Source organism: Silene latifolia, unplaced genomic scaffold (assembly GCF_048544455.1).
Source record: "Silene latifolia isolate original U9 population unplaced genomic scaffold, ASM4854445v1 scaffold_171, whole genome shotgun sequence".
In the NCBI taxonomy this organism is placed as follows: Eukaryota; Viridiplantae; Streptophyta; class Magnoliopsida; order Caryophyllales; family Caryophyllaceae; genus Silene; species Silene latifolia.
The window spans coordinates 255191-267488 of record NW_027413148.1 but is presented as its reverse complement, the minus strand read 5'-3'; the positions used below and the strand labels follow the sequence as shown (position 1 = coordinate 267488).

The 12298-nt window shown below is 38.4% G+C and overlaps 1 protein-coding gene across 1 annotated transcript; it reads left to right on the top strand.

Moving 5' to 3' along the window:
• The first annotated feature begins 648 nt into the window (after positions 1 to 648).
• Positions 649 to 1002, top strand: LOC141638076 (putative mitochondrial protein AtMg00860). The gene has a single exon (XM_074447520.1). The coding sequence runs from the start codon at positions 649 to 651 to the stop codon at positions 1000 to 1002; it is 354 nt and encodes a 117-aa protein (XP_074303621.1).
• The last annotated feature ends 11296 nt before the right edge of the window (positions 1003 to 12298 follow it).

Below are 12298 nucleotides of genomic sequence, written 5' to 3'. Positions count from 1 at the left end.
TCCTTTCGACGATGCAATTGAATAGAGGACTCCAAAAGGGTGAGCCGACTTACTTATGTACCGTGTCAATGAAAGAGGAAACTTCAGCTAAATCGGACGAACCATCTATAAAGCAGGTGCGGGATGTCAACAAGGATTTGATGCCAGACCAGTTACCTATGAGCCTTCCACCCCGGCGCTCGGTAGACCATTATATTGAATTACTTCCAGAGATAAGACCTCTTGGTCGAGGGCCATGCCGCATGGTGCCTCCGGAATTAGCTGAACTCCGAAAGCAGCTTGGTGATTTGATTCCCCGAGGGTCAATTTGACCTTCTAAAGCTCCTTATGGTGCCCCCATGCTCTTTCATTAAAAAGAAGACGGTAGTCTGATATTGTGTATCGACTATCGGCCTTAAACAAGTTGACTATGAGAAATCGCTACCCCATTCCTTTGGTAGCGGACCTATTTGATCAGTTCTAGGGCAATGTGTACTTCACCAAGTTAGATCTGAGATCTGGTTATCATCAAGTTCGAATTGCCGAAGGAGATGAGCCAAAGACAGCTTGTGTAGCGAGGTATTGGTCTTTCGAATGATTTGTCATGCCTTTTAGGTTGACGAACGCACGCTGATGAATCACGTATTCCATGAGTACTTGGAAAAATTCATGGTGGTGTACCTGGATGATATCGTTGTGTACAACCACTCTTTGGCTGAACACGTAGAACACATGAGGCTTGTGTTCGCAAAACTACGAGACAATCACTTATTTGTCAAAAAGGAGAAGTGTGATTTTGCCCAACCTGAAGTCAAATTTCTCGGCCACATTGTGGGAAAAAGGGAACTTAGAATTGATCCGAAGAATATTACAGCCATCAAGGAATGGGACACCCCAAGAAACGTGTTTGAGCTTCGCTCTTTCTTGGGGCTAGCAAACTACTATCAGGGATTCATTCGAGAGTATTCAAAAATAGCCGCCCCACTAACCGATTTGATGAAAAAGGATGTCAAGTGGGAGTAGTCTATCGACCGGAGAAGGGCTTTTGAGAGGCTCAAGGAAGGGGTGATGCAGGCGCCTATCTTGGCGCTGCTGGATATCACAACACCCTTTCAAGTAGAGAAAGATGCATCTGATTATTCCCTTGGGGCAGTACTCCTCCAAGAGGGTCACCCAGTGGCCTTTGAGAGCAGAAAGTTGAATATGGCCGAGACTCGGTATGCTGTCCAAGAGAAAGAACTTCTCGCTATTGTTCATTGTCTGCGGGGATGGAGACACTATCTCTTGGGATCGAAGTTCATCGTCAAGACTGATAACACCGCGGCATCCCACTTCCTGACTCAATCTAAACTCAACAGCCAACAAGCTAGATGGCAAGAGTTGTTAGCGGAGTTCATTTATCGACCGAGAGAAGCGAATAGGGTTGCTGATGCCCTAAGCCGTAGGTGTGACTTGACTGTAGTGCATATGATTGCTTACTTGTCCACTACTAAAGTGGTCACAGATATTCGAGCTAAGGTCAATGAACACCTCGACTAAGACCCAGTGGAGAGGACTCTGAAACAGTTGGTCTTAGAAGGGAAGTCTCGCAAGTTTTAGCTGGAAGATGGACTTCTATTCACAAAGGGACATCGGATATTTGTCCCCAAGGCGACAGGATTGAGGAAGATTCTACAACAAGAGTGCCATGATACCTTATGGGCGGGTAACCCGGGATGGCAAAGAACTTTATACCTATTGAAGAGGAGCTACTATTGGCCGAAAATGAAGGATGATGTGATGGATTATACGAAGACCTGCATCATTTTCCAGCAAGATAAGGGAGAGAAACAAAAGCCGGGAGGGCTACTAAATCCGTTGCCAGTGCCCACACGACCATGGGAGAATATCTCGATGGACTTTATCTCTGGGTTACCGAAGGTAGGGGCCTTAAGTGTAATCCTTGTCATTGTGGATCGATTCTCGAAATATGCGACGTTCATTCCCCTTCCTAAGGCGTGCACGTTCAGGTATGTTGTGAAATATTAGGGATTGCCTCAAAGTATAGTCAGTGACCACGATTCTCGCTTCATGGGACTATTTTGGGGAGAGTTTTTCAAGATCCTGGGTTCCAATCTCCGGATGTCCTCAGGGTACCATCCCCAAATGGATGGCCAGACTGAACGATTCAGAAGCATGTTGAAAGAGTACTTGAGACACTTTGTGGGGCAACTCAAATGAAATGGGTGAGACTCCTTGATGTTGCCCAGTTCTGTTTTAATGTTCAAACGAGCTCATCGTCCAATAAGATCCCGTTTGAGCTTGTTATAGGTTAACAACCGTTCTTGCCCCCCCACAGTTGCAGATACCTTTGAAGGCCGGACAAAGATAGCTCACGAGTATGTCAAATAATGTAACGTGAATGCCGGGATTGCTCGGGGTTACTTGGAGAAAGCATCTCGCCGCATGAAGAAGTGGGCAGATGAGAACAGGAGACCAAAGGAGTTCAAAGTAAGAAACATGGTCATGGTGAGGCTGAACAAAGAGCACATGAGATTCCTCCGGGGACAAGACAAGCGACTAGTGCGAAAGTACGAAGGCCCTATCCAAGTGATCAAGCGGATTGGGGAAGTATCATACAAGCTTAACCGCCCTGCATGGATGAAGTATGACCTTGTATTTCATGTGAGTTTTTTGAAGCCCTACCATCTAGATCCCGAAGATCCCACCCGTAATAAGAGCAAACGTGCCAACATCCGTTCCAATCAACTTCCAGTGACATCAGCCGACTGAACCAGCCATGCAGATTTCAAGCGTTGCAGAGGATGGCAACATATTAATGTAACACCCCCGTACACCAAGGTGCCTTACCAAGACCACCCAATGCATGAAAGTGCTACAATCTCGGTTACCCGACGCAATGAATATGAAATAGACCATAAAAGAACGTACTTTAATAGATAACTTTAAGTGATTACATAACAAAACCAACTGTAAAGTAAAGTACAAATGTTCTAAAACCAAACTACAACTAAAGTAACAAAAGGTCTCATGATAACACAGCGGAAGACTACTATTAGACTCGTGGAGAATTCATCCCCAGCTAATCCCGCGCGCATCCAAAGTATACCTGCTAGACAACTGCTCACCACCCCCGAATGGATCACCACAGTTTTTAAAACATTTAAACGGGGTCAGTTACTGATTACACAAAGTACAATATATAATATACAACACACACATTACCCAAACTCCATCACAACTTCACACACCTGACTACACACTATAGTGTGTAGTCCTGCCAGAATACCCATCGCAAGAGATATTCCTCGCCGCTAGTGGGGGACTGCAGCCGTTCCCAACTAAGCCCCGCTCATCTCATCCGAGCGATAACCCATGTTTCTTAATGTGCACATCCCCTTCCGTGGCGGGTTCCACAGAGGGCGAATCAAGGGCGTCAAGCCACTCCCGCAAGTGACTCCACTCAGCCGAGGACGCACCTCGAGAACCACAGACAATTATACAACCAACCACATTATACAACAACAATTACCAATTACCAACTCCAATACGATATGAATCAACAACATCAACAACCATCAACAACAACTATGTAATCAATAACCGAGTAGGGAAACCCTACCTGGAATAAGCAATCACGAATACCGTCACAATAGCGAGTCAGCAAGGTTCCTCTACGAAATCACCTCTTATCAAATACACAATCATACAATTACCATCTAGTATCAAAATACTCCCAAAACTCCAAAATTACCCAATTAAGGTTTCAGCCAAACTCAATGAAACGACATAAAAACTGTACAAGGATCTTACCCACAATACGACGGTCTCAACGGTATAACGAACTCTGAAATTCGACGACTCTAGCCCCTTGGATTTGATAGCAATGCGAAAAGAGAAAGCTACGTAATTTGTGTTCTCTTGTGAAAAGTTTAGAATGAAGTTAGAGTGAAAAGGAAATGATGAAATATGTTTTTATAACCTTCTCACGTTGCTATCAAAACCTAGCAAATAACCCGTAAAAACACAGTTACTCGATCAAGTGACCCTTACTCGATCGAGTCCCAAACTTACTCGATCGAGTACCCTTCAGCAGAACACTGTTTCGTAAACCAAACATACTTACTCGACAGAGTAAGCCCCACTCTATAGAGTACCCAATGACATAGAAAACAGTAGTATTACAGTCTTCCCTCCTTAAAAACGAACTTCGTCGCCGAAGTTCAAACTCAATCTACAAAACATGAACTCCTAACACTTACTCCACCAACTATGCCTACCTCCGCAACATGGCTCACGATATCGTATCCACCACATTATAGTCTGTCGACACTAACTCCCTACACTTCCCAAATACCATCAACCAACGCCGCTAGCTTTGTCTCACTAACATATTATCTACTAGAAAAATCCAATATCAAGACACTCATAAACATCAAACGGAATGTTACATTCTACCACCCATAAAAGAACTTCGTCCTCGAAGTTTACTCACACTCATAAACATCATCATCCAACTGTCAACACTATCGAACTCATGAACATTATCATCCAACTGTCAACACTATCAGAGTATTCTCCCATTCCTTAACATCGCACTACTACAAGCACGGCCATGACCTTTTAACAATATCAACCACAATACAAATCCATTCTTTATTCTCCACCAAGACTTAAATTTCCAAATCTACTCCAACATGTACAACCATCAAACCCTCTTTGTCGCATCCTACTCCTCTTAAGATAAATGTTACATCCCCGTAACTCACTAATACTAGATCCTTAGCCATACTTCCCAAAATCCTCATCACCGCCGCATGTGAACGATAACCGACTATAACTTGAACACCTACAATCATCCTATATCCAGGTCTCTCTTCCTCTAACAGTCCTCATTCCTCAATTCATTCTACACTGCATCTAATCTATACCATAAAATCCTCAGCAAAATCACCACACCAGCTCTTCAACATTACCGCAAAACGACATACACCTCTATACACGCGCTTATCTCCATAATCATAATTCACAATCCACAATTGTTACACACACTCTCACTAGATCCTCAAGCTCTCCTTTTTATTGCCACAACTTATCCACAACTTAACATGATACTAATTTCCAACACCCTATACTCACTGTCCAATAAAGGATTATGAACCACCTGCAGCTCCCGGATCAGTACAACACATGTTCCACAAATCACTTGCCATTACTATGTCAACCAATGCCTCCTCTAACAGAAGATCACAAGTACTCCAACAACCTCTCGTAACTGTGTCCCATCAACAGGATATCACTATACCATGACAACAACAGAAACAAACACAACTCTCTTCCATATCATACTCTACCCTCACTCCCAAGCTGAAACTGGCAAGAAACATTAATAAACAAGACAACCGTCTATCTGTCCAAACTGAAACTTGCAGGAAACAGCAGTCAACAAAACAACAATCTATGTATAACTGGTATGTACTTTCGAAAACTCTCTATGTATAACCGCCACCAACAGTCGCACCGCAGCGCGAAAATACCCGCATCACAACATGAAGTACCGTGCCCGGATCATCACCCGAGGTAGAACAACCACATCGATAGTCATCGCAACTTACATAATTCCCATAAACATTAACTAAGAATAACTTTCCGGACAAGAAAACTACTCAAAACCACTTTACTAGATCACAACACAACATATTACACGGAATAAATAGATAAGAACCTCATGAATATCATCCATACCTTTTCACGGAAGAAACATATATCATGAATACACATACAAGTATAACTAGTCATGCCAGATTACCCAAATTATCATTTTTGAATATCATTCCATTAGGTTACCGTACCCACCATATATTACAGAACATTCAGATAACAACTTTATTATTATCACACCATGCCACGTCTCGTGAGGTCAGAACCTCACACAAACATTTATACACATCATAGACCCGTAATCACATCCAACTAGTCAATCATGATCACGTAAGTTACCACCCGATAAAGGTTACCTCTCGCTCGAGCTTAACTTGTATGCCCCTCATAACACATTCTCCCATTTTCATAACCATCAACTCCTGCCAAGTATAACCATATCGCTAATACTCAACTACTAGCAACCGCCTCCTATAACCACATCTTATACTCCCTCACAACCATACATATCAATCCGGTCTCCACAAAGTCAACCCCTTTAGAATGGCTACCTTTCCTATTTATCATCACCCTTAACCACTAATGACAACACCTCAACACTACCACTATTCGTATATCAAACCTCTTACACTCATCTCTAAATATCACGGTTTCTTTCCCATCTTCGGTTAATATCCCAAATGACGAACATCAAACCCATCAGCAAAATTTACCTGAACATTCATCCCAATCCTGTCTTTAATTATATCGCCGCCTGACTCACCACCAAAATCTCATATCGTGCAAATACTCTACCAACTTTTACCCCCCTTAATTCCTCGAAACTCAAGGCTAACATGTTGTCCTGAAACTCCTATATAACCATTAACTTACATCCTCTCATGATGGTATCACACATTGCCATGATCCCTTACTTTCATGTCCCTTAACTCTGGTCGACCTTTTCTCAGCTTACTTTCATCCTTCTCTTCCCTTTACACTCAACAATACCAATTATTAGTCCATCACCTCACTTCTTGTACCTAACTCTCTGGTAATCCGGTTACCTTTTCATTGATCCAAAACTCAAATTTCATTATTTCATATCGGTACCTTCTCATTCTTTCTTACCATGGGTCCTCTCTCATCAGTCTACTCACTCACACTTGCCACTAATCAATCCACAAAATCAACGTTTACTGTTCAACGACAATTTTTTTTATTTTGAGGAACCAAAACTCATTTCATACCGTTAATTGCCCAAGGAAAACACACCCTAGTTTCACCTCTGAATAAACCAAATTGCCCAAACTCACTCACTATCTACAAATCCAAGTCACGACATGTTTCCATCTAAGTTCATTATATACCACTCTTCTCCATCCCTCTACAACGACCTTTCATTACATATATTCTTAACCAACACAATCCTAACCATCTCCCTCCATAATTCCTTACACATCTCAAGTTGCTACTATCCACATCCTTCCTTTCAATCTTTTCATTCTCACGTTCCATAAACTTACATGACCCCTTACCCATATACACTTACCTTTACATTACTCCAACTCGCGATTATATCACTCACCACATCTGACAAAACCTGCTCCTTGCCTCGATAAACTCACCAATCTTCCCTTTCCTTTTCCACTATCCCTCGCAACCATATATAACTCATGTCCTCCCCACCAAACTCATACCCAGCATAAGGTACTACTCTTACATCATAAGATTGGGTAACTTATGCATCAAGATCAACGCATATGTAAAACAATGCATAAAGAAGCAAAAGAACACCTTTGAATTAAGCATGATATGCGACGAAGTCAAAAGATAAGCATATGACCCAAAATAGTGGTCACTAGATCGAGTACAGCCTACTCGATCGAGTAGGTGAAGGTCGAGTAGGTGAAGGTCAGAAGCACGTATAATAAATTACCAGGGTTACTCGATCGAGTTAGGAGTACTCGATCGAGCAACGATAGGTGCACTCGATCGAGCAACGATAGGTGCACGCGATCGAGTAAGGGCTACTCGATCGAGTACCCTACGCATTTCTCAGTGTTGGAGTATGTGTCCTCAACAAAGATGCGATCACATTATTGACACTCATGATAAGAATACGTAAGGGATGATTCATTTATATAAGTCAACTGATCAACATTAATCGGTAATGATTGGCTGACTAGAGTTTGACATTACTGTCGTTTAACGGTGGTGATCAGTTGATCCCTTAAGGTCACACCTAAAGGACGATTCCCTTAATTGTAAAGTTAATCGATTGTATGACGATACAGATTGATGAAATCCTTAAATTTAACAAATTGATTTATAAGAGAGAATATTATATCTTATTGTAATGTGATTAAGTAAGATTCAATTTAGTAATTAAAATGTTATATTACGAAAATTGATTAATGCTTACGAAACATTTGAGATATGAATTGTTAGTTAGTTATAATTACAAAATGTTGTAGATTATATTGACTAAATTCAAAATGACCTATTTTACAAATATGTAATTGTGAATTACCATTTAATTTGTTATTTGTAATTTATTTGATAAAGTAATGATATTTAATTTGTTAAATATGCATTAATATGACTAATGACATGTTATGTGTAGCATGTCATGAGTGACAAATGACAAAAGACATTTTGTAAAATGGAATCCAATTTATAATGAGGTGGACCGAAATTTTTGGTGTTTTAGGGTTTTTGTCTTATCTTTGCATAAGATGCTCAAAATATTATAATGACACCTAATACTAGCCCTTACACACCTAACTTTTCTTGTGAAGAACAAAAGGCAAAATTGGGAAGATAAATTTGACTACCCTATGTGTAAAAACCGGTTGCCCCCTCCATACTAAGTAGAGAATTGTTTTCATTTTGAAGATTTTATTCTTATGCTCAAAACCTCTCTTTCTCTCTACATAAAATTGTTTTATGCTTAAAATTTGTTCATAAATTCTAATAATCACATAAGATTACTATGGTAGTAATGTAACTAATATTAGAATCAATATTTAAGGTCACTACTCTTATAATCTAGTTAATAAGATTTGAAGTATTGAGGGATAGTCTTGGTGTAACTAAGAGGAGGCATTCTTCTTTGGATGCTTGAAGTTTTGGAGGATCATCCAAATATGTTCTAGCTCAAGATCAAGTGTAGGAAGAAGTCCTACACTTGTGCCCATTTTCGTCCCATATATAATGTAAGAAACATGTTTTTCTTTCTTATTTTGTATAAAATCATCTTGCATTCAACTAGATCCACATGACATAAATTATGAGTAATTTATAAAAATGAATTAGATGAGTCTTATAGGGGTTATGAACCTAACAATTGGCATCAAGAGTTTTGGTGTTGCATGCATATCATTTTTATTGTTTTTTATGAATTATTTGATAACAAAATAAAAACTAAAGTTTTAGATTTATAATGATAAATCATGAAATTTTTTGCATGTTATACATTCTGGTCCTAAAATATTTTTTAGGTCATTTTGATGATTTATGGATGATTATTGCTTATTTTAATGATTTTTAGTGAAATAATTACATTTTAATGAGTAAAATGAACTTTTATTTACTAAAAATAGTTAAACTTTAAAATTAACCATAAAATTTTAGTATGACCTCACATGCATATTTTACTTATTGTATGTAAAATTTCGTATTAATGTGATTAATATTGCATGATTTATGATTTTTATGTGATAAAAATGCTATAAATAGAGGCTCAATGACTAAAAATAGTTAAACTTCATAACAGGCCACGAAATTTTAATATAATGTCACATGCATATTTTACAGATTGTATGTAAAATTTGAGATAAATGTGATTTATTATGCATGATTTATAATTTTAATGGTAAAAATGATATAAATATTGACTGTTTTTTAGCAAAAATAGCTAAAATGAATTTTATGGCATGAAATTTTACCCTAATGTTGTATATATGATATGGAAATCAGATATAAAGTTGTGTGATTAATTTTGATTGATTTGGTATGTTTATTGATTTTTATGAGATAAAATCGATAAAGGGCAACTTTAATAGTCATAAAAATTAATTCGAAATTTTTGGTTGAAATTTTGCCATTTTCTGGTTCTGAAAATTATTTAAGAATGTTCAAAATTTTGATTCTGATTGTTTTCATAATTTGTTTGTTTAATTTGGATTAAATGGTAAAAGATATGATTTATACGATTTATTAATGAAGTAAATTATAAATATTTTGTGGTCAAAGTTTATTGAGTTTTTTGAATCTTGGTAATATTTCAGTATTTACAAAAATGTGATTTCTAATTTTTCCAAATTTTATGATTTATTGGGAATTATTTCATAATTATTATGATTAAAAGAAGTTTAAATAAGCAATAATACAAAACCAAGTTGAATTATTTGAAAATGTTTAGTGAAGACTAATTTTTAAGTCCTAAGAAGGTTAGGATAATTAACTTGGGCTTAAATTTGATTTAAGTATAGATTTGTGATTTTAATAAGTTATTATCACGCATTTCCATAAAACCGGATTATATAAGATATAAGGTTTAAGTAGGGCAATTTGGCACAGTAATTTGGCATGTTAGACACATATATCTATGCTGCATATTTTATTTATGAATGTCATATTTTATTTATTTAATTTTGAATTATGTAATTTTATCTTAGTATGGCCTTAGTTTTAATCGGTATTACCCGTAATGTAAGGGATTACCGATTCGGTTGTAATTTTATTGTGATCTCGTATCACTTTTATTTTTACTAGTTTTTTATATTACAAATGTTTAATAGGAATAGCTATGTATTTTATTATATTTGTTATTCCGGAGTTCCTTCAAGATGGTGCCATTTGGAAGGTGTTTCGACAAGACGGAGTTTTCTTGGAAGGCATGCCATATGAAGATTCTAGGGACCAAAGGAGTTGGTTTCCTAATTTATAATAGATTATTAGATTTTCTATTTTAGGAAAGGCCATACTAGGAAATTTATTTATTGCTTTGCATTTTTCTTTATATGTTACATGCATTGCCAAATCGCCATTAACATCTTATGCATTTTTTTTTATATATATATATATATATATATATCGTTTTTTCGACCATGTCGATTATAATTATCGTTAGTTCAGTAATATAGTTTACATAAAAGTGATAGAAAATAAATCGACAAGACCTCTCACATATTTAAAATTGAGATTAGCCTTTCCAAATAGTAGGACCCATGAATCCCTTTGACATTTGGGGTAGATTCCGTTTCCCGGGGTACTTTCATTTTTCATCGGGTAAGTGGGGTAATAACAAGTTATTACACGCGAAATTCGGGTCACCAACCTGGTCGAAAGAAACCTGTACAGAGGCATGGCGGGTGAAGATCCGCGTAAAAATATGGAGGTATTCACTGATTATTGCTCTACCATTTCCGCTACTAAGGGAGTAACCCAGAGATTAAGGAGGTCCTGTTTCCTTTTTCTTTGACCGATGGGGCCCGTGAATGGCTCACTGATCTTGATCGAATTGCAGCCGGTATTACTGACTGGGAGAGTTTGGCCCTTGCTTTTTATAAAATGTATTTTCCTCCAAAACGAACTAATCAGCTGAGAGGGAAAATTACAAGATTTAAGCAGACACCTGACGAGAACTTGTATGAAGCTTGGTGCCGTTTTAAGAAGTTGGTGAGGTCTCTTCCTCATCATGGGTTGGATCAGTGGTTTTTATGCAACCAGTTCTATAATGGGTTGTATGATGACCACCATGCTATATTGGACGCCTCATCTAATGGGCGATTTCAGAAGAACAATGACGATGACATGGGATGGGGCATCATAGAAGAAATGGCTACCCATTGTGCTGAGTATGGGAATCCAAGAGGAGGTATTCGTACTGTTTCTTCAGTAGATAGTGCAGTTGTGGCTCAGCTGGAAGCCATGAATGCCCGTTTTGATAAACTAGAATTGCAGAGTGCTAGTGATCAACAGACGGTTCACTTGTTGACTAGACAAGAAGCCGTTACTTGTGAGAGATGTGGGAGTAATGACGGTCACACTGCTGTTGACTGTCTTACTGAGAAGGAATAAGTCCTTGCCTTTCAACAATATAGGCAGGGAGGTTCCTATTATAACAATCAGAGTGTAGTCCATCCAAATTTGAGATGGACTAGTCAGAATGTGCTTAATCCTACCCCTCCTCCGCAGCAGCAACAAGCTTACGTTCCTCCTCACAAAGCTCAACAAGGCTTTCAAAAGCCTCCATCCTTTCTACTACAATCATTTCCCAACATTTTCATACAACACATCATCCAACATACCCAATAGAACATTAGTAAATGATACGTGCAATTTATATAGACTTTTTAGCCTTTTATTGCACGCATTTCTATGCCATTTGTATCGCTTTGTATTGCAAAATGACCTGAATCGGCTACTTTGGTTTGTTTTGTCTTAATTGCAGAAATGGACCCAAAAGTAACGGAATCGTCCCTTAGTCGTCCCACTTTGCATGCATTTTAAGGAGGCGGAGATCTAGAGCAGAAGTCGTACCTTAGGAAGCGTGAAGGGAGGTCTTAGGAAGCTGCCAAGACGAAGTCAAGGCTGATTCAGTGGATATCTACTCGATCGAGAGCTTTTGAAGTTCGATCGAGTAGTTTGGCAGTCGAGGATGATCGATCGA

Coding starts and splice junctions, on each gene's coding strand:
- LOC141638076 (XM_074447520.1), top strand. CDS start 649: ATGGTGGTGTACCTGGATGATATCGTTGTGTACAACCACTCTTTGGCT.